Source organism: Empidonax traillii, unplaced genomic scaffold (genome assembly GCF_003031625.1).
Source record: "Empidonax traillii isolate 1590-97213 ecotype Southwest subspecies unplaced genomic scaffold, ASM303162v1 scaffold1457:size105697, whole genome shotgun sequence".
NCBI lineage: Eukaryota > Metazoa > Chordata > Aves > Passeriformes > Tyrannidae > Empidonax > Empidonax traillii.
In genome coordinates this window covers 1,062-25,015 of record NW_020956650.1, presented here as the reverse complement: position 1 = coordinate 25,015, position 23,954 = coordinate 1,062, and the positions used below count along the sequence as shown (strand labels likewise).

Sequence of the window (23,954 nt, the reverse complement as noted above, 5' to 3'; positions counted from 1 at the left end):
CACTTGAGAGATACAAAGAACTAGCTTGCCTGGCTAATGGCTGAGAGATTAGTCTCCTAGGAAATGGGGCAGAGGAAAGGTTAATGTTTACCTTTTTCTCTTGTCTCCTGGGCAACGGAGGAGGAGGAGGAGATTTTGGTGGGCTGGGCTGTGGGCTGCAGCACAACATGGGAAAGTGAGCTTGCTGCTGCTCTCTGCTCTCAACTGTTGGCTAGCACGGGGCCCTGCCTGGATTTTTCATGGGATAGGAACTGTTGTTTTTTTCTCCCCTGGAGGTTTTTCTTTTTTTTTTTGCTTTTTCCCTTTCACTGTTCCCTGAGCACGGAGCTCCCCCAGGAGAGAAAGAGAGAAAGGACTGGGCAGAGTAAGTGAAATTGTCTGGCCCCTTTTCCCCCTCTCCCCTTTCCCAGTGTGTGGGAAGGGAAAGAAGGTCCAGTTTTTTGGTTGGATTGGTTTCTCCGGCATACCCGGGTGGCGGGCACCGGACATTAAAGTTCTGAAAAAAAAATTTACTTCTGTTCCTAGTGTTGATGAATTTACTCCATTTTCCAGAAGGCAAATCCTTTTAATAAATATCAGAATAACTTCCAATATGATGAAGTTCCAGAGATACAAGAAGCTCTGTGCAATTTCTCTGGAAGTCCTGTGCTGCCCCTTGTTTCAGTCCAGTGAGATGATGTCAGGAGTGCTTCCTTCACTTCTGGTTACCACTCCTGTTTTGCTCCTGCTGGAGGAACTAACATGCGTTCTGCTCTCTTGGTGGCTGGTTGATGTGATGATGCTGCCAGGATGCTGCTTGTTAAGGTTGAGTTGAGACTATCCAAAAACATAGGAGGATAGTACTGCTTGAAACAAAGAATGAAGAAACTAACTGCAGAAGAGAAGTGTATGCTCTGAAGATACATCTTCCCTACAAGCACAAAACATTTTACTGTCAGAACCTTGTTAACATATGCATAACAAAAAACAGAGTTCTACAAACCATCAAGAAGCAAAGATGGTAGCCATGAGCCCTTCTCCCTCATCCTCCCATTTTTGTTTTTCCTATTAACTAGTTAGCTTGAGCATTTATTAGTGCATTAAGAAACACTATTATGTCCACAAAAAGCCCACCCACAAAACCCCTTAGCATTTGGAGAATATTCACTGCCCATAGCTACTGTGCCCAATTGCCTATTTCAGGCTCCTTTCACCACGAAAGGCAGCAAAATGCTTTTTGGTCCTTCAGTGGAAGTTAGAATAATTTCATCCCCTCCAATAGCAACAGCTGTACTAATCAACATTTTTATAGTATACACCTGTGTGAGAGCCTGAAAGGGTTAATGGCTTAAACATAGTTAAGATCACTGAAGCCCACTCCCAGCCCGAATATGCCTCCTGAATTTCAGGGAACTGGATGGTGAATTAAGCCTCCTGATGGGAACTTGAGATAACATAAAGGTGGCACTATTGTCTAATCACCTCAGGGTGTAAGCAAGGGTGGGAGGAGGCCATAGACTCATTTGCACACTTTCCCCCTCCTGTGAAAGACTGGACTATTAATGCTCAAGCAATCAGCAGGGTGCTTTGCTAACAATCTGCAGGGTGGCTGCCCAGGTGCTGAGGGTGTGCACACCTGACACCTCAGGCTACAAGCTGGGTGTTGAAAAAGATAAGGAAAGAGGCAAACCCTACAAGGCAGGGTAGGTTTCTTTTCCTTACACAAATGGCTCAGCTGTGATAACTCCCCTCCAGGGAAGCACTGAGGCATTCACATGTAGCCTGAAGGTATTCATCTCTGGTGATGGTCCATAATGGACTCAACTGCACTGACATAATAGGCAGCTGTAACAACTTAGACCATCAAAGACTCCCAAAGTATCCCGTGCACAGTATTACATCATCCAGTGTAAAACTCCCCACCCCAGGGGAGGTACTAGGCATCCCCACCTGAACATGAGCATATATAACTCATGAAATCTTGGAGTTTTGTGGACTTTCCCCACTGGATCAAGACTATGACTTTGACCAGACTGTGACATCACTTCAACCAACAGACATCCAAATTGCAACTACCAAGTCTCATTGCTGGATCAAACAGGTGGTGACTATATATCTTTCTACTTTTATCCTTTCTTTCTCTGTCTTATACATTTTCTCAAGTGTTGCTTTTATGCTTTTATATTGCCATATTACTATAGATAATAACAACCAAAACAGCTACATACCTATTTTCCTTTGAAACCAAATTGCTCTAAAAGAAACATATTTACAAAAACCAGTGGAAAGTACAGAAGGTCTCCAAGGTCACCCGACGATGAGGAGTAAATTCGAGACCCTATGATGAAGTAAAGGCAGGATGTACCACCATAATATTTCTCAAAATAGAGACCACGCTTCAAACTCCGCCCTGACATATTGTAATCTAATGATACAATAATATGAATATGTATATGAATATGAATATGTATGTGAATATGTTGTAATCGTAATTAGAAACTGTATAAATTGCTTGCTTTTACTCAACCATTTCGGAGCTCCTTTTGCTCAACCCGAGCTGGAGAGCTGCCTGACGTCACAATAAATACCTGCTGTTTAAAGGTATAAAACTATGTCTCTAAGTAGTTTGGTTTATCTGCCTTTTTGGGCTTCAATCTGGCGACCCAGATGGGACTTCTATCCTCCCGGCTGTGAAATCCATCAAAGTTCAGGACCCCTTCCCAGGCACGCCAAGGTAAGCTTTTACCTATTAAAGGGGGGGCTCCTGTCTTCGCTGGCTTCTCAAGGGGGCGGATAAGGATCTCATAGCTAAGAGGTATTTATTCTGGTTTTTAAGTTACACCGGTGTCTGTGAAAAAGGTGTCCCATTGCAAATGCAAGACACTGTTATTATGCAGGGCACCCCGTAAAGAAGGACGCTTCTTTTGGTCTGTACAGTTATGTTTGGCCAAATATTTAGCCAAATATCTGTTTGGGAAACTGGGGAAATTGGTCTCTTTCAGTTTGGAGATTAACTCACTAAGTTTCCTTCTGGTTTCTGGTTTAGATAAAGATTTTGGGCCCATTGTGTACTGAATTGTCTTATTTGATATATGGGTTATGTGTTGAACTCATTTGATACTGTATTGCCTGTTTGTTATATGTAGTTTGCTTGTGCTAGTGTGTTGTGAACTGTATGTAAAGGTAACAGAAACCGAGTTTTGCATTGTGTGGCCTGTGGCGACATCTTGTGACCTTAATCAGTAACACATGTTGTTTGCTAAAATTTAAACAAATAAAATACCCTATAAACCCAGATAAGGTGGGGAGTCAACAAAATAAAGGAGTAAATTCCCAGACTCCCCTGGGCGGTATTTTGAATTAGACTTTTTAATCGACACTGGAGCTACATTTTCAGTTTTAAATCAAGAATTAGTACCAAAAAGTGATGAATTTTATCAAGTAGTGGGAGCAACAGGCCAATCAGAAAAAGCTTTCTTTCTAAAACCTCTAAAATATAAAATTGGAAAACAAATGAGAATTCACCAATTCTTATATTTGCCTAATTCTCCAAAGCCTCTTGTAGGTAGAGACTTGCTAGAAAATTTGGGAGCTGTGATAAAGTTTGATAAAAATAAGCTTGAATTTCAAGTAAATGAGGATCAATTTATAATGGCCTTAAGCCTAACTATCAGTTGTGTAGAACCAAAACCAAGCACTCATAGTGTTGAACAAATCATGAGTGAAGTTTACTCGTTGGTGTGGGCGACAGACATCCCTGGAAAATCAAAGCAAGCTGCCCCAGTAGTTATAGAATTAAAATCTGGAGCAAAACCAGTACATAGAAAGCAATCCCCGGAAAACCAGAAAATTTTTACCTTTGAATGGGAGTCAGTCAGCAGGGGCAGAAAAACACAGTTGACTTGGAGGGTCTTACCTCAAGGTTTTAAAAAACAGTCCCACAATATTTGGAAATCAATTATCTAAGGAATTGGAACAATGGGAACAGCCACAGGGAGAAGGCGTTCTTCTACAATATGTAGATGATTTACTCATAGCAACTGAAACTGAAGAAAAATGTATAGAATGGACAATTTCATTGTTGAATTTCTTGAGATTAACGGATATCGAGTGTCCCAACAGAAAGCCCAGTTAGTCCAAGAGAAGGTGGTATACCTGGGATACGAGATCTCCAGAGGACAGCTATCTCTGGGAACGGAGAGAAAAGAAGCCATCTGTCAGATACCCAGATCGGAAACAGTGAGAGATCTGTGAGCCTTTCTAGGTATGACAGGCTGGTGTCGTTTATGGATATACCAGTATGGAATACTTTCAGAACCCCTGTATGAACTGCTAAAAGAAACCAAAGGTGTTCTAGTCTGGACACCGGAGGCAGAAACAGCCTTTAAGAGACTGAAACAGGAATTGATGAAGGCCCCAGCACTGGGCCTGCCAGATGTAACAAAACCATTCTGGCTATTCTCACATGAACAACAGGGAATGGCCTTGGGTGTCCTAGCTCAAAAACTCGGGCCCCACAAAAGGGCAGTAGCCTACTTCTCTAAACAGTTAGATGAAGTAAGCAAGGGATGGCCTACCTGTTTGAGGTCAGTAGCTGCTGTGATAATGAACATAGAAGAAGCCAGAAAGCTTACTATGGGCCAGAAAATGACTATTCTAGTATCCCATACTGTGTCAGCAGTGCTGGAACAGAAGGGTGGCCATTGGTTGTCACCTTCCAGGTTCCTGAAATATCAGGCAATTCTAACTGAATCAGATGATATAACCATTCAGATAACTGACGTTGTCAACCCAGCCTCATTCCTAGAAGGAAGAATGTCAGCAGAGCCCGTTGAGCATGACTGCCTGGAAACCATCGAAGTTGTGTATTCCAGCCGTCCAGACCTTACAGAAGAACCGCTTGAAGATGCAGAAGAATGGTTCACAGATGACAGCAGCTTTATGAGACAAGGGGTAAGGATGGTAGATTATGCTGTAACCACGACAGAACAGGTAATCGAATCAAACCCTTTGCCTGCAGGGACCTCAGCACAAAAAGCAGAGCTGATAGCTCTTACCCGAGCTCTTGAACTAGCAGAAGGACAGTGAATCAACATTTGGACAGATTCTAAATATGCTTTCTCCATTGTACATGCACATGGAGCAATCTGGAAAGAGAGAGGACTGCTGACGACCCAAGGAAAAGCTATAAAACATGCTGAGGAAATCCTACGGTTGTTAGAAGCTATCCAACTCCCAAAGGAGGTGGCCATAATGCACTGCAAGGGACACCTAAGAGGTAACACTGTTCCAGAAATAGGCAACCGAAAAGCTGATGCAGAAGCTAAATTAGTGGCTGCAAGAACTGATGAGGTAATTATATCAGCCCTAGTTCCAGAGAAATTAGATACTAATTTTAAGCCAGAGTACCAAGACTCAGATCACAGGTGGATACAAAGGAACAAAGGTAAGATGCTAGATAATGGGTGGGGCCAGTTAGAGACAGGACAATTAGTGCTTACAGAAAAATTAATCTGGCAATTTGTAAAAGCAGAACACGAAAAGGTCCACTGAGCCTTAGACCCCCTCTATCAGTACTTGAAAGTTAGGATAGCAGGACCAAAGCTTTTCACAGCAATTAAGCAAGTCACATCTAGATGTGAATGTTGTTTGAAGAATAACCCCAACACAGGGACTAGGATACAGAAAGGGGCAATTAACAGAGAAAAATTCCCTGGAGAAGTGTGGCAAATTGATTTCTCTGAACTTCCAAGAAAAGGGGGGTATAGATACCTCCTTGTTTTGACAGAAACATTTTCTGGGGGGGCCTGAAACATTCCCATGCAGGACAAATAAAGAGAAAGAAGTAACCAAAATCCTGCTAAATGAAATCATACCGAGATTTGGGGTACCTAAAAGTATCTCCTCAGATAGAGGCTCACACTTTTGTGCCAAAATTGTAAAAGCAATAAGTAAAGCCTTACAAATCAATTGGCAATTGCATACACCTTACAGGCCCCAGGCTAGTGGGCAAGTGAATCATCTCATCAAACAACAAATTGCCAAAATCTGCCAAGGAACCAATTTGCAATGGTACCAGGCTTGCTATTGCTCTGATTAGGCTGAGAGTGAAGCCTCGTTCAAAGGAAAAACTGAGTCCATTCGAAATCCTCTATGGTAGACCTTATGCAATGCAAGGTGTAAACAGTGAAGCTGTGGATTAAATATGCCATCAATACATATATGATTATGTAATAGCAGTGGGGAAACATTTTGATAAAAATGCCACAGTAGTAATAGACCACCAACCCAAACAACCTGACTGTAAATTGCATCCATTCCATCCCGGTGACTGGGTATATGTTCAGAATCTTTTAGGAAAACCTCTGCAGGAAAAGTGGGAAGGACCATTCCAGGTGCTACTGACCACCTTCACAGCGATCCAGATTAAGGAACGACCTGCTTGGATCCACTACTCCCGGGTCAAGAAAACTCCGGAGAACCCCCAAGAGAATTCCTGAAGGAACCCACTACCATGGACTGGCAGACTCCAACATTATTCCTTAGACTCTTGATAAGTATAACTTCAACACAAAACCTTACCATGGAATAGCCATGGTCAGATGCACAAATTATCGAGTCATTGATTTGGGTTGGGGTACATTCCTCAGAAGACCCAGGACCTAAGCCAGGCTTAGCCATTTACATCCTACACAACAACAAATCATACACAACAAAATTGGATTAAGACCCCAAAATCATTAAGCACTGTACTCCCTTCATACAACAAAGCCTTAAAGGTTGGAAGGCATGGCTGGCTGCCAGATTACACTCAAGACCCATGCGAAGAGATGCAACTAGATGGCTTGGCATGAGCTTAGGAGTACTAAACACAATAGATGAAACAATTAATCAAAGCTGAGTATAATTTGTATCATGATGTACCGAAATTACAGATAGGAATGGAAATTGATCTTCTTAAAGCAATGCTTAAGCACCCCGACATAGAGAGGTTAGTCCAAGAAGTAAATAGAAAAACTCAAGGAATGATTTGACTAGTTGAACACGACTCTACCAGTATAACAAATGTCCTGACTAAAACAAACAGGAGAACACCATTGGTGGGATATCTTCACAAAACAATCCCCTTCAGCCACAAAAGTCTTTAACTACCTAGTACACCCAGTGGTAGTTATAGTAATAATTATGCTTTTACTATCCTTTTTGAATATGTGGCTGTAGTATAAATTACACTTAATAATCAAAAGAACCCAAATAACGTGGACAATAATTCACACTATCCTCCACTAGAACTTGACGAAAGAATTCGTAAGTTCTAAGAAAAGAGGGGAATGAAGCCAAACAAGACTTTAGAAGGGTTAATCGAAGCATCTTACTGCAAAAAACCACTGTTCTTTCCCCACACACACTTTACCTTGCTCAAAAGAGATTTTGTTCTGTACAAATTCTGCAGACCTAAAAACCCACAGGTACATTGCACAAAGAGCCCAGAGGTAATAAATTATAGTCAAATAGGCTAAGGTAGACATTTGAATAGGTGAAATAGGCCTGAAACCAAGGTTTTCTTCAAGCCTCGACGATCAGAACACGAAACAATGGAAAGTACAGAAGGTCTCCAAGGTCACCCGACGATGAGGAGTAAATTCGAGACCCTATGATGAAGTAAAGGCAGGATGTACCACCATAATATTACTCAAAATAGAGACCACGCCTCAAACTCCGCCCTGACATATTGTAATCTAATGATACAATAATACAAATATGTATATGAATATGAATATGTATGTGAATATGTTGTAATTGTAATTAGAAACTGTATAAATTGCTTGCTTTTACTCAACCATTTCGGAGCTCTTTTTGCCCAGCCCGAGCTGGAGAGCTGCCCGACGTCACAATAAATACCTGCTGTTTAAAGGCATAAAACTATGTCTCTAAGTAGTTTGGTTTATCTGCCTTTTTGGGCTTCAGTGACTTACTGAGCCACCTGGATCCACACAAGTCCATGGGACCAAATGGGATCCATCCTAGGGTGATGAGCGAGCTGGTAGAAGAGGTTGCCAAGCTGCTCTCCATCATTTACCAACAGTCCTGGCTCTCTGGGGAGGTCCCAGATGATTAGAAGTTGGCGAATATCATGCCAATCTACAAAAAGGGCTGCAAGGAGGACCCGGGAAACTATAAACCTGTCAGCCTGACCTCACTGCCTGGCAAGGTTATGGAGCAGATCATCCTGAGTGCAATCACACAACACCTACAGGATGGACAAGGGATCAGACCCAGCCAACAAGGGTTTAAGAGGGGCAGGTCCTGTCTGACCAACCTGATCTCCTTTTACGATCAGGTGACCCACCTGGTGGATGAAGGAAAGGCTGTGGATGTAGTCTATCTGGACTTCAGCAAAGCCTTTGACACTGTCTCCCATAATATACTCCTGGAAAAGCTGGCAGCCCACGGCTTGGACAGGGGCACTCTGTGCTGGGTAAAGAACTGGCTGGAGGGCCGGGCCCAGAGAGTGCTGGTGAACGGGGCTGCATCCAGCTGGCGACCAGTCACCAGTGGTGTCCCCCAGGGGTCAGTGCTGGGCCCAGTCCTGTTTAACATCTTTATTGATGATTTAGATGAGAGGATTGAGTCCATCATCAGTAAATTTGCAGATGACACCAAGTTGGGAGGGAGTGTCGACCTGCCGGAAGGCAGGAGGGCTCTGCAGAGGGATCTGGATAGACTGGAGAGATGGACTGACTCCAATGGGATGAAGTTCAACAAGGCCAAGTGCCGGGTCCTGCACTTTGGCCACAACAACCCCCTGCAGCGCTCCAGGCTGGGCACAGAGTGGCTGGAGAGCAGCCAGGCAGAAAGGGACCTGGGGGTGCTGATCGACAGGAAGCTGAACATGAGCCAGCAGTGTGCCCAGGTGGCCAAGAAGGCCAATGGCATCCTGGCCTGCATCAAGAACAGTGTGGCCAGCAGGACGAGGGAAGTGATCCTTCCCCTATACTCAGTGCTGGTGAGGCCACACCTTCAGTATTGTGTTCGGTTCTGGGCCCATCAGTTCAGGAGACATTCAGGTGCTGGAGCAGGTCCAGAGAAGAGCAACGAGGCTGGTGAAGGGACTTGAGCACAAGTCCTATGAGGAGAGGCTGAGGGAGCTGGGGTTGTTTAGTCTGGAGATGAGGAGGCTCAGGGGTGACCTCATCACTCTCTACAACTACCTGAAAGGAGGTTGTAGCCAGATGAGATTTGGTCTCTTCTCCCAGGAAATCAGCAGTAGGACAAGAGGGTCCTTAAGCTCTGCCAGGGGAGGTTTAGGTTGGATATTAGAAAGAAGTTCTTTACAGAGAGAGTGATCAGGCATTGGAATGGCCTGCCCAGAGAGGTGGTGGATTCACTGTCCCTGGAGGTTTTTAAGACGAGGCTGGATGTGGCACTGAGTGCCATGATCTAGTAATCACAGTGGGGTTGGATCAAGGGTTGGACTTGATGATCCCACAGGTCTCTTCCAATCCAGTTAATTCTATGATTCTATGATCATTTTAGTAGTGGTAAATGAGCCCTGATCAAGTCTGATTAGGAAAAATTCTTGATTTAAATTTCCTGAAGTGGAAGACAAGCTATTTCAGAGCTGAACATTCTAAGCATTTAAAAACAGAACAATGTTGCCAGATGCCAAAGAAGAAGATAAGACACCCCACATGCACGCACATGTTATTTGACACACTTTACTTTCTCTTACCCTGTGGATTCCAATCTCGGGCATATGTTTGAAACTGAGCCTGAGCTGGTTGAACTGTCCAAAATGCACAGTTCATAGCAGTATACCTGCTTGCAGTCTCCTGAACAAATAAACTTCTGTTATTCCTGCTTTTGGCAGTTCAGATCTCAAGGTCAAGCACAGAGTATTGCAAGATGCAGTAAGTGGAAAGAAAAGGAGGAAGTTCATCCTTCATTTTTAAGGCACCAGAAAGTCAACTCTACTGTGGAGATCTGTGTTTTATTCTAGTGACAGGTGAAACAGATGATCTGCTTCAGATCCTCTTGTCTTAGTTAGGGAGCTGATATTCCCCCACATTTCAAGTCTGTAGTCTGTCTGCATAAGAATCTAGTTATACTAAAAATAGTTCTCTCTAATGGTGTAAAGTTTAAGTTTCCAGGGAAGGAAAAATACCACCTAGTTCTTTTTGACCTACAAAATTTCCATATAATCCAAAGCCAATGGAGTTGAAGTGTTGCATGGAGGAATTTATTATAAAAGTATTCAGTCATGTGCCCTTCCAATTAATGAAGATATTTTCTTTAGAACTTAAACTCCTACTAATATAAAACCCAACAGATATAACAATCAGTGAGGTATATTTACAGAGCTTAACCTGGCCTGCAGATAGTGTGAAACTAAGAGCATGAAGTACATGATCCCAGAATGGTTTGGGTTGGGATGGACCTTCAATACCATCTCGTTCCAAGCCCCCTGCCATGGGCAGGGACACATTCCACTTGACCAGATTGTTCAAAGCCCCATCCAACCTGGCCTTGAATACTTCCAGGGATGGGGCAGCCACAGCTTCTTTGGGCAACCTGTTCCAGTTCTTCACCACCCTGAGTGTATTCAAGTTAGTGTTGTGCAAGTATCTGCTTTAGAAAGGCAAACTACCAATAAAGAGTGAGTTTCCATGCCTGGATTTATCATAGTAAGGCTAAACTGAAGCCTCCCTTAATGCATCTTTGTTACTACCTCCCGTTGGGAAGATAGATTTTCCTGGTCTGTGGTTAGGTCTAAGCAAGTGGAGTGCAAACAGAACTTTGATAGTTATTTTAGCACTATGTCACAAAAAACAGACTTGAAAATGAAGTTCAGAATTGGGATTAGTGAAAGAAAATTTAGACCTAGAAAGAAGGATAATAAATTGATGAGTCTTTCTTTTATTCATACACAACAAATTTAAGGAACTCTTTTTGTGGTCATAGAACAGATTTTGCAATTGTTACACAGTTTCTAAATGGAATATACCACTGTGACACCACTCTCAATGACTACCTCAGGCAGTAGCAAAATGAGTTATCTAGTACATGTGTCTCTTTTTAAGAATGATCATGACATAATGATGGATTCTGGATAATTCACTGGATATTGCAGGGTGGTTCAATATGGTTGCTTAGATGGAGGTTGCCATTTGGAGCTTTTGGTTCATAATGCAAGTTTCCCTGCATATTGTACCTGACTTGGCCAAACTGCGACATGAAGAGTGTCATCACACTAAAGATGCTGGAACGCAGTAAAATCACAACATGCACAAGTCCAAAAACAAGAAGCAGGTCTCTTCCTCCGCCCATGGGCAGCCAATAAGGAAACATTTCTAATATCCTCCCTGTTTTGTGTCTAGACAAATAAAAGGAACGAAGAAGAGGAAACTACAAGTAGTTCAAGGTATATCCTCTAAGAACAGTGACAACTGGCATCCATCTTATACACCATTAGTGTGTAAGCATTTAGGACAAGATGTTTAAAATTCTGAAACCAATGAGTAATTACTGCCTTTTTTGTTTTGTTGCTAAATATTGGCCTTGTGTTTGCTATGTCAACAGAAAAAAAATGGTAAACTTCCTCTGTCTCCCCTCATCTCCAAATCTGTTCTGGAAAGTGATATCTCCCCTTTCTCCATTAGAGAAAAATTTTGAAGGATATTTAAGCTCAGCTGCTTTTACAGAATTGACAGCTTCTTTTGGTCTTGCACATTCTTGAACTTCAGTCAAAAGAGATGGACAACAGTTCTACATTTCTCTCAGCTTTTTCTCTTATCTAATTTGGGAAGACAACCAATTTCTTAACAAGGGAGAAGTGGAAGGAAGAAGCAGTAAGGGAAACAAAATGGACAGAGAAACAAGGGGAATGATATTCATCTCACTGCCAAACTGGTGCTGAAAGAAAAGAACCCACAGATGTTTCAGGGGAGAAATGGATACAGGCAATGAAAGGGGGAGAGGGGAAGTACAGAAGGCCAGTGTGACACCTGTCACCATAAGTCACCATTTCCTAGGCTCTGGGTTTGTCATAGCCAGCAAAGAGAACCCCCAGAGTCCCTATATACAGTGTTCTTTTCAAGGAGATAGGATAGAAAACAATCAGTATTTCCACCTTTTGTCTGATATTTAGCAGCAGTGTTGAAGAATACATCATAGGCATTTAGGATATGTCTATGTAAAGAAAGTCAATAGATGTCAGCTTACAGATTGTAGCTCACCTTAACCTTTTTCATACAGTCTAGACAGAGCACCACTAAAATCAGTTACCAGAATATCTACATCTAGTGTTTGGATGAGTCAGTGCCATCACACATCTATTAACTTAAATAAGTAGCTACTCTCTCTCGCATCTACAACATATAACCATCAGATGTTTACACCAAGTCTAACTGAATATAGCAAGAAGTGTTTCTCATTGCCGTTTCAAAGTGCCAATTTGTACCCCAGAAACAATGTTTGTCACATCACTGTTGTGAAATGCAATCTGAAACTGGAAAAAAAGCCTGTACTGGGCTTGTCTAGACATCACACTAGTGCAATACTGCATATAGTCTTGTTCCATTAAAAAAAAAAAAAGTTGATCAATTCTCCAATTTTTACCCACCCCACAAGTTAATAACATTGTCAGAATAGACATGAAAAATAGCCACCACCTACCTGGCAAGTCTGATGAAAAACTGGATATTGGTGGATGATGGGATGGTACTGGGTAGTCTGTTAATGAAGGCGGAATAGCAGCATCAACTGTTGTCATGCTGGGCACTCTGACAGTAGATGGCTGATACACAAGAACCCTGTTTCAAACAGCATGGGAAAAACAACCTGGCTGTTAGTTACAGAAGAGAAATTATGCACTGCTGTGCACTCTCATTCACAGGGTCACTATGTTATAACACAACTATAGCATGGCTACTCACTACACAGCATTCCACTCTAATTTCCTCTTTCATAACAGTCTTCATAATAACATTACCGTATCTTGGTTCTCAACAGCAGCTGTGACATAAGAGCAGTTGGCATTAAAACAAAGGACAGTGCTGGAGTCATTTATAACAGTCTACTATTCAGAGACAGGGTATCTATCTGTGGAGCACTCTGGGAGGGATGTGCAGGTAACCAGAGCCAGGAGGAGAGCACTTGTTTCAATTTCTCCACATAACTGTCTCAGTGCCACCCTGTCATGCCAAGGGCATGGCTGACCATTATGCAGCCCTTGAAGCACAGATTACACAGGTGGGAGTTAAATATCAAACCTGTATTTACTTACAACCTGAGTCCAAGCTAAGTTCAGCTCTCTATGAGCATGCAACCAGTTAAAACGCTTTTGCATCCCCACCTGCTGCCCAATTACTTCACAGCACTGTTAAAGATAACACCACAGGCATTCAGGCACCAGCCACATGCATAAAATATCTCATAAACTCCGAGTCAGGTGGAAACACCCAGAATCCCGTTCCCAGATGCTCCACATTGCTCCCTCCAGCCCACCAGCCATGAGTATTATACGCTTGTGTCTTCCTCCCCAGACTGCTGCCTTGCTACTTCTGAATTCAGAAGCTTGGATTTCAGACCTTTCCTTCTCAAGCACCTTATACTTCAGCCTACATTGCTTCTGCCTATAAGACACCCCACAGTTTTGCCAAAACTAGCATTCAGGCAACATTGTTTACAGGAGATAAGTTATTCCCCAAAAGCCTGTCTTTGACTTGGATTTGAAGAATGAAAACATGCCATAGCCATACCCAAACAGCAAGGAAAATACATGGGTCACAGAGAGACAAGAAAACTCAGTTCTTCTACAATTATGGTTGCACATAGGCATCTTAAACACAGGAACATGGAAGGAAGTCTTGGTACCTTCTGAAACTTCATTAAGACATGTATTTGTAGCTATTTTTTCTTAGAAAATAAGAAACTGGGCCTCTTGCAGAGGGACTCCTCCACAATCCTCACAAAAAGCAACAGCTTTTCAGTATCACTGCTGAAAGTGGCTGAAGATTATTTGCTCACCAAAAACCATACATTCCTATGGGTTAGAGACACATTACACTTGCTCATTACTTCAAGAGCTGGCAAAGCAGAAGGGGTTTGTTTGTATTACTATTATTTTAGTACAGGACATAAGCCTCTACGCTGAAAGATATGTACCTCATGCAACACTAATAAGCCATTACTAAAAGCTGATGCTTGGAATCGCCTCATGGAGCAGTGCTGGAGAGCCTAACCAGTGTCCCTCACTCCCTGAAGCTCTCCTGTGCCTTATGGACCAAGAGCAAGAATGTTATGGAAGCCACAAACAGTACCTGCAGCCAAGGTGCACAGACTGGGACAGACAGAAGTTGGCACTACAGTAAAGAACTTGGTTAAGCCTGCCATTGAAGTCAGGCATGACAACAAAGATGGAGCAGTTGATAGAGTACTTGGGAAGTTGTTGGTTGTGTTACCCAAGTTGCAGGACTGACTGATAACCATGGCCAGCAACAGTGTCCAAGACATTCCACAGAGAGATGGAGGAAAATCTTGTTTTGATTCAAAACAGCAAAGTGCCTCCCTTCCAAAACTGACAGGATGGATGAAACACGCAACACAGCCTTGTTTTCTGAGCACCAGAGCAGATTAGATGAAGGGTATAACAGACACTGAGAAAAAAGCCTTTAAGACGACATTAACTTAACAAGAATGCATAAAGCTCCTCCACTTGGCGGAATCCACTTTCTCAGGAAAATCCTGTCCATTAGCTTAATCAAATTCCTTTTCTATGGAGAAATGCCCCTGCAAACACAGCAACAGTGAGTACAAGTCTTTTGTGATATGCAAAACTATTTAATAGCATTTTACCTGTACAAAGGTACCGTATCAATACAACCTTCTGCAAGGAGAAGCCTAGAAATTCTTCTCTGGAAATGTGGAGCTGGATCCTGAAGAGAGATTACAAATCCATTTCTCTACAGATCAGTTTATCTGAGACATCAAAGAATAACAACTAACTTTAAAATTGACAAACACTTTGGTTGGGCTTCCTCGTGTTTCAGACATAAATATGCACTTCCTTTTGGCAGGAGGATCTTCCTCTTCATCAGAAGAGCTTTCTATTGTCAAGTCAACAACGTCAACTTTCTCCTTGTTTACCTCATTGGTCACTGTCACAGAACAGAGTTTGCTAAAAACACTGGAACCTAAAGAAGATAATAGAACATAATTGTTTTCTAAATGCTCTTGAAATCAGCAGTTTCTATCTGCAACAGAACCAGGAACTCAAATCCTAGTTTAGATTATTTTTCTGGCCACTACAGAGAATGCTATGGCCCAGAAACTATTTTATGAGTATTCTGGGTGTGTCATGTTGAAAATATTAAAACACAAGCTTTAGTCTTCACTTATCAGTTTAATGTAATAGCCAGTCTTCATGAACGAAGAACCAGGGAAGGTTTTTACACCTTCCAGCCTGCGCATTGGATTTTTTTTAGGTGAGACACAGTGTGCGCAGAACTGAGCCCACCCTTTAATCCTGAGGTTCATCTGCCGGGGGCCAAGCAGGCTTGGACGGTGGGAGCGAGGTCCTCAGGACGTAGATGGAGTGCCTTACAGGGCTAACGAGCTCCATCTGCCCAGGGAGGGGCCCCGACCGGGAATCGAACCCGGGTCTCTGCAGTGACAGTGCAGTGTCATTTCCCCTAGACCACCGGGGGCTCCCATATCAGTTTAAGGACCTAAAACAAGAACAACCTTTGTCCCAGTTTAAATGAGGCAAAGGTCTTTTGCTGAGGATGGAGTGTAATTGTCATCTGACCCTCTGTAGCTTCGGCTCCAGAATCCAAGTGGGCGGCCTCGGGTCTCGCCAGGCACCTTCTGCCAGAGGCTCCAGGAGAGGCCCTTATCCCCAGATGCAGAGTAGAGCACATTCTTCACATCTGGTCCTGTCCTGACTGGCCCAAGGGCTACAGCATGGGCAATCTCCTGTTTAATCTGTTCAAATGCTTACTATTGTTCAGGACCCCACTGGAAATCATTCTTCTTGCAGGTTACCAGATAGAGAGGGCTTACGATCTGGTTGTACTCAGGGATATGCATTCTCCAAAAACCTATGGCACCCAGGAAAGCTAGGGTTTCCTTCTTGCTAGTTGGGGGGGGCCATTGCTGTGATTTTATCGATGACTTCAGTCGGGATCTGACGACGTCCATCTTGCCACTTTACTCCCAGGAACTGGATCTCTTGGGCAGGTCCCTTGACTTTACTCTTTTTGATGGCAAACCCAGCCTCCAGGAGAATCTGTATGATCTTCTTTCCTTTCTCAGAGACCTCTTCTGCTGTGTTCCCCCATACAATGATGTCATCAATGTACTGCAGGTGTTCTGGAGCTTCACCTTTCTCTAGCATAGCCTGGATCAATCCATGGCAGATGGTGGGACTGTGCTTCCACCCCTGGGACAGTCGGTTCCACGTGTACTGCACACCCCTCCACGTGAAAGCAAACAGCGGCCTGCACTCTGCTGCCAAGGGAATGGAGAAGAACGCATTTGCGATGTCAATAGTGGCGTACCACCTCGCTGCCTTAGACTCCAGCTCGTACTGGAGCTCCAACGTCTGGAACAGCGGCACTCAGCGGCGGGGTGGCTTCATTCAGGCCACGATAGTCCACAGTCAATCTCCATTCTCCGTCAGATTTCGCACAGGCCAGATGGGGCTGTTGAAGGGGGAGTGGATCCTGCTGATCACTCCTTGGCTCTCCAGCTCACGGATCATCTTATGGATGGGAATCACAGAGTCTCGGTTCATTCGGTCCTGCCGACGGTGCACTATTGTAGTGGCAATTGGCACTCGCTGTTCCTCAACCTTCAACAGTCCCACCGCAGAAGGGTTGTCCGAGAGGCCAGGTAGCGAATTCAACTGCTTAGCTGCTTCTGTCTCTACAGCAGCTATCCCGAAAGCCCACCTATGTCCCTTGGGGTGTTTGAAATACCCATTCCTAAGGTAGTCAATGCCCAGGATACATGGGGCATCTGGACCAGTCACAATGGGGTGTTTCTGCCACTCCTTCCCGGTCAAACCCACTTCAGCTTCCAACACAGACAACTGCTGCGACCCTCCTGTCACCCCAGAAATGGAAATGGCCTCTGGTCCCACATGTCCTGAGGGCATTAACGTGCATTGAGCGTCAGTGTCAACCAAAGCCTTATATTCTTGTGGGTCTGATGTGCCAGGCCACCGGATCCACACCGTCCAATAGACACGGTTGTCCCGTGCCTCTACCTGGCTAGAGGCAGGACCCCTCTAGTACTGGTTTCTGTCCTGCTCATCACAGGTTTCCGTCTGCAAATACTGGCGGGAGGTACCTTCTAGTGGGTCAGATCCCTGCCCACGGGATACCGGCACTGCACTCACTTTCACGGACTTTGTTTTTCTCTGGTCCTTTAACTCTTGTACTCAGGCTGCCAAGACATGGGTAGGTTTCCTGTCCCACTGTCTCATGTCTTCTCCATGTCCAGATAGGAAATACCACAGCTCGGTTCGTGAGGTCTGTCTACCCCCTCTAGCTGGGGGGCGCCTGGTTCTCACTGGTGCCACCTGGGAGGTGTTTCTCTCAATCTTTTCTAACATTTTCTTTTGTTGATCTTGTATTTGTGTAGTTATGGTAGTGAGGTTATCTATTGAGGTCTCTACGGAGGAAACACGGGCTTGTAGTGATTCTTGGACCATACTATCGTACATCCGAAGTTTGTTTACTATAAGCGCCACTGGCTCACTCTTTTCCCCAGCATCCAGTGATGTCAGGTAACTGACATGTGCAGATGGCCCCATACGTATGAAGGTCTACCACATGGTTGGTGTACATCTAACCTTGTCAGGATCATGACTAGCTTGCATATCTCTACTAAACAGTACTTCCAACAGTGCCATTTCCCTCAGGCATCGGATCCCCTCCTCCATGGTATTCCAGCTCTTCGCAAAATGGTCTGTCTGCAAGGCCTCTCTGTAAAGGAATCTCCCTCTCACAGCATCCAGCAGCCGTGCCCAGAGAGACAGGGGCTTTGATTCTCTCACAAATGCCTCTTCAAGGCCCACATCCTGGGCAATAGACCTCAAGGACCTTGCTTCACCACCATCAAGGTTTATGACATCACCCGTAGAGTCCCAGACTCGGATCATCCAGGTCAGTATAGGCTCATTCGGGTGACGAATGAAGTCTGCCCGTCATTTCCGGAGGTTGTCATACGATAAGGACTCAGTGATGATTTCTGGCTCCGGGTTGGCTGTCTGTGAGGGTCCTGCCTCCCCATCATCATCAACTGGGCAGGCTAATTTGGTCTTATATTTCTTCTTTTGGATAGGGGCAACCTCCATTGACTTGTTTGGTCCCTTGGAACTGGCCTTATCTGGAGTTACCCTTGAATCAGGCCTCTCGTTTTCATCTTTTCCTTTTCCCTGTGAGGGCTGCACCATACCAATCACCTTTTTGTAGGCAACGGCTAAAGCCCCACATGCATCTACCAACTGCCTCTCTATGGGTTTATCACGACCTCTCTCCCTCACAGCTGTTATTATCTGTGTAGGGTTTAGGAGTTGTTCGAGAGTGAACTTCCATGTTGGAGGAACTGAACCACTTTCTAGAAATTTACCCAAGTCCTCCCATGGCCCATGCCACTTGAGTTTTTCCACCCCTTGGGTTGGCTTCTGTGCCTGTTCCTGGTAAATCCGGGCCCTAACCATGAATATTAGATATGACACCGTGGCAATAGATATGACACCTTGTACAAAAAAGAAAATGTCTCTTACATCTAAAGAGAGTTTAAATTTCTCAGAGGCCATTGTATTGGAACCAAAGGGAAAATGTATGAAGGGCTGGGCAAATATACCCCCCTGTGTTTCTCCATAGGGATAGGTGCCATTATCCTTAATACCTCAAAGGAGACAGTGTAGGTTAGAGCAGTAATATATCCGTGAGAACATATCCCGAAGGAAAATAACAGGTGCTGAGTTTGCTATGTCATAACACCAGTGCGAGATCTCAAACATACTTATTGCAATGAGGGTCATACTGTCTGAGTTGAAAAACATCGACAGGTGGGACATAGATCTCGGCATAATCATATACCACAGAAAAGCTGCAATCGTAGACTTCATGGTGCTTACAGGTTCACAAACACGTATAAAGTCACACAAGGGCAGTTATTCCTTTTCCACTTTTCCTCTCTTGGGCCCCACGTTGGGCGCCAATAAATGTCCCAGTTTAAATGAGGCAAAGGTCTTTTGCTGAGGATGGATTAGGAGAAAAGACCCAAACTTCCTTTTCTAAGCAATTATAAATCCCAAATTAAGAGGCTCCAATTGAAGGAAAACAAATTATGGAAAAGGGAAAAATAACAGCCCTTTATTAAAAGGTATGTGTGTATAAACAGGAACACGGAAAAAAACCCAAGTAAAACAACCAAACAATACCCCTATACCCACCAATAATCCCATTCAAGAACAAAACCGATAAACCGGTAAAAGGGAAATTAAATAGTTCAATTTTTAGCAGCCTTTGGTGCAGTTCCAGCCACAGTCAGCAGGGGGCGCCGTCGGGTCACTGGAGATGCAAAACTTGTAATGTGTTATACTATTCACCAGGTGGTGCTGTTGAGTTATCAAAGGTACAGAGCTTGTAATGTTCTATAGTAGTCACCAGGTGGCGCTGTTGGATCACTGGAGGAGTAGAACTTGTAATGTCCAGTGCCCGTCACCAGGCGGCGCTGTGAGATCCTTGGTTGCCGCCAGGTGGTGGGGGAGGAGGGGGGAAGGGGGAGGGAAACAGAAAGTTCTCCCAATGGAAGAAAAACTCACGATTTTCAGTTGGTGAGGATTTCGCGGTGAGCCAAGCCTGCAGCTACCAACAGCTGAGCAGAGAACAGCAGTAAAAAACTCTCCTCCGACAGGAAAAGACAAAAAAAAGAAACCAAGCAATCTCTCCCGCTTGCTGCAGCCTCCCCTCCGGTTCCAGGGCGGGGAAGGGAAAGAAAAAATTCCTTGCTAAAATCGGAACTATGACAACCTTTTGTTTGCTTAACTGCTATTATAAAGGGCAAAGACAAATACCAAAAAAACCACACTTTTAGAGACACAACTCTTTAGTTTATATGACAAGATGGTTAGAAGTATTAAGCCCTGCACAAAACAAACACCAACATTCACACACATTATCCAAGCTACCACTAATTCTCCAACACTTTTTCTTGGTTTGCAACCAGTACCCAGATATACATACTTTGTAATTTGGTGCACTGTGGACTTGAGACTTTCACAGCTTCTTTCTTTGGCCTCATGGGGCACCAGGAGCCATCTTCTTGGAATTTGATCTCATCTGCATCTGAACATTCATTAAGGATTTCCATAAAGAGCCTGAAAAATAAAGCTGAGTGGTTTCATGTTTGATTTCAAGTGAAATTTTTATTCTAAGTGAAAAGAAGGCACAGTGGAAAAGCTTATTATGATCACCTTCCACCCATTGCACATACTCTCTCCCTAGTTCCTCTTACCTGAAAGCCTGTAATTACAACCTTTGCAGACATCGAAAACTAAGAGTATCCCAACCTACCCATATTCCACTCCAGCATTACTGCAATTCATAGATTTCAATACAGATTCAGAAATAATCATACTTTGGACCAAGTTTGACACTTTTTTATGAGTTAAAAGTTAAATTTTAAAGTTAATAGCTTCAGAGATAGGGTCACATAAAAGGGAGACCTATTCTTAGATGTCAGACTTGGATTTCCTCAAAGGAAATATACTGAGGCTCAAGAGTTTGATGATTGCAGTTAGGAGATAAACTTACAGAGTTCTTTACATGATAAGAGAAATTACAGTCTAATAGTTCCTCTCAATCTAAAGTATTTTGACAAAGCAAATGGTATGAAACAGCTAAACCTCAAGTCACAAAAGTAGCTATTGAGTATATAATGAAAAATATTAAGTGATTGCGTAATCTGCAAATCTAGTGTCTTACCCATCTAATATTGGGCTCTCATAAGCTGCCTTTTTGTCACAGATGGGGCAGATCCAGGTAGGCTTCTTTTCATTCATTTGAAGATAAAGAGAAGCATCAAAACATTGCAGGTGCGTGCAAGTAACAGCTCGGCATGGGATTGTCAGTCTCATTTTTCCCAGCTGCAAGAGATGCATTTAAAGAGCCTCAGAACAGAAGACAGCGAAGTAGGTCTGGATGGCTAACAACTCTCTTCTCACTGCAGAGGGTGCCCAGTGCTAAGGGTGCTGCAAGCAAATCCACATTATCAAAGCAATTACAGTGCACTTAAAGGAACAATAAAGCCATCCTCAAAGTCTTCACTGAGTTGTCTGAAACATTTCATATGGACTTGCATCAACGTTATTTCTGGGATTTTTTTACTGAAGTACCCACTTTTATAATTTTCTTTTAGTCAAATATTTCAAGGGGTTTTCTGAGCTTTAGTTGCATGTTCAACTCAGAATGGCATAATAGCCATTTTAATGTTTAACTTAACAGACCAGTCACAAACACAAGACCAGTTTCTACTTGGGAAGAGAAACCCCAAGGCAGTGTTGCCTTGTTACACAGTGGTCAATTTTTTTTTGTTTGTTACAAGGAGCTGACAGTATAAGCAATACCACCAAGATGAGCAGATCTGAAGTTTTATTTCCCACTGTATCCTTTAATTATTCTGTCACTGCCCAATTAGTCTGAATGCCTCAATATATCAGATTACTCCTTCTAAAGACCTCACTATATACGAGTAGCAACTTCATTATGAGTGCATTACATCTGAGGCATTCACAATTCTAAACCATAGTTGGGTGAATGCTGCTACAATCAGATGCTTGTAAATGCACCTTTCTCTCCACTATTTTATATTAATGAATCAGTATATAACAAAAGCCAGTGAAGTTTTTAAAGTAGGTCCTTTTAAAAGCAGCCCAACTCTGCACTAAAGATAAAAATAGAAATCTGTACCTGATAATTTCCAGATGTACTTACAGGACACATCAGAGATACCCGCAGACTGGTTGTGGCAATCTCACTATCAGAATCTGCAGTTAGTTTTTCTTTAACTATTAAAATAAGTTAAGAAGTTATACACAGACATCATTAATTAAAATGCTAATCTTCATTCACCAGTATATGCCCTTTATTTCCAGATATCTAAGAAAATTAAGCATCTAGGAAACTAGTTCATAGCAATATCAAACAACAGCTTCACTAATTATAAGCAACTGGCAAACACTGTGCATCGCAACACTGTTTGCTGTGCAGCAGATGCACTAACAACCAAAATGGTCAGTAGAGCAAACTCAACCCAACATGTGAAGAGATAAAATAATTATCAGTGAGTGAGGTACAGTCAGCATCACATGCAAGTGAAAAGAATTTAGGACATCTACCTGCACCTCACAGCCCACCACAGTAAGTGGTGCTCATGGTATTCCCATAAAAACATTTCAGATGATGTGCTCCCTACCAGCACAGGGGCCCTCACTGAAAAAGTCTGTGATACCTCCGCAACAGTAAAGGGAACCTTTGATACTCTGGGCATTGACTTGCTTCTCAAAATGCTGCAAATTCCTTAAGTATTACCAATTCTAGTTTTAAAGAGCCACCAACCACACTCAGAAAGTACAGACAGGCAAATTAATTGGACTTAGTGCTCTGGAATGATCAGGGTTTCTGATACCTTTCGTTTTTAACCTCTGCAAAAGCATAGCTGAAGTGAGCTGACGAACGAGAAACACAGACATGGAGTAATTCTACAAAAAGAGTGATCAAAGAATAATGTTGATTTCATACAATACTTCCACCATGACAACATATACTTACACTAGTGCTTGGCCCCTAAGGCAATCCATCTACGTCCTGAGGACCTCGCTGCCACCGCCCAAGCGTGCTTGGCCCCGGCAGATGAACCTCAGGATTAAAGGGTGGGCTCAGTTCCGCGCACACTGTGTCTCACCTAAAAAATCCAATGCGCAGGCTGGAAGGTGTAAAGACCTTCCCCGGTTCTTCGTTCGCGAAGACTGGCCATTACTTACATTTCAATACTATGTCCACTCCACTAAGGCTGGCCCCATTCCTCAGCATTTACTACTCTTCCCTAATTCATACCTCTTGCCAACTTCTGTTGTTCAGCATTCACTCTCTCTTCAAGCCACTAATGAAGAGAAAATTCTGCAAGTCCTACTACTGCAGAATAATAATGGTTTCATATGTATAATGAACACAGTCTGCAATCTCTTATTTCCACTACCTGCCAACCACTTTCCTATGGCTCCTATACTGTCTGGGTAGTGTACAAGAATTTTAAACAAGAACACCTACTGCCCTGCTCCTCCTTAACCACCTGAAGAAAAACAACTCTTACCTAGATGAACAGATAAAGTGATCTAAATGCATGAGACACCACGAAGAAAAATGTGGGGTTTTGTTTGTTTTTTTCCTTAAAGAATGACAATACGCTGCCTACAGAAAGAATGTTACAAGCTCAAGTCTGACCACTGCTGAAGGGCTAATTCCTCCTTTGCTCAGCAGCCCTCCACTATCAGTCAAGCCCATTCCAATAAGCCCTTACCATGTGAGCCTGCTGATACTCCACACTAGCCCCCCAGTGATGGCTGCTACATGAGTTCTGGCACCAACATTAAACCAAAAAAGTTGTTCTACCTCTCAGGTAAAGGAGTAATGCTGGGACGACTTACAATTCATTTGATTCCATGACAATATGTTTTGGCAGATACAGTGGAGGAAGAAAGGAGGGGTCAGGGGGAGAGGACAAGACCACACACAGCATTGTAGCAATTTTAGGATTTTTGTACTTTCCAATTGGGAAGAAACAGCCTCACTCTTTCCCTCCACCTCTGTTTTAGGAAAAAAAAAACACCTTTGCTGTCAGCACTGCCCTTCATTTATTTTCTGAACATAAGGTTTCTCTCCAATTTCTTTTTAAAATTT

The 23,954-nt window shown here is 43.2% G+C and overlaps 1 protein-coding gene across 1 annotated transcript; it reads right to left on the bottom strand.

The window, feature by feature from the left end:
• Nucleotides 1-660: 660 nt before the first annotated feature.
• On the bottom strand, nucleotides 661-22,756 carry LOC114070177 (E3 SUMO-protein ligase PIAS2-like; the record flags this gene model as incomplete). The annotated part of the gene is given in 9 exon segments (XM_027907421.1): nucleotides 661-791; nucleotides 794-845; nucleotides 10,811-10,860; nucleotides 12,655-12,791; nucleotides 15,002-15,173; nucleotides 20,241-20,374; nucleotides 20,982-21,142; nucleotides 21,990-22,063; nucleotides 22,651-22,756. Coding segments are annotated over 9 exon segments (1,017 nt in total), but the record flags the coding sequence as incomplete, so codon positions are not given.
• Nucleotides 22,757-23,954: the final 1,198 nt, after the last annotated feature.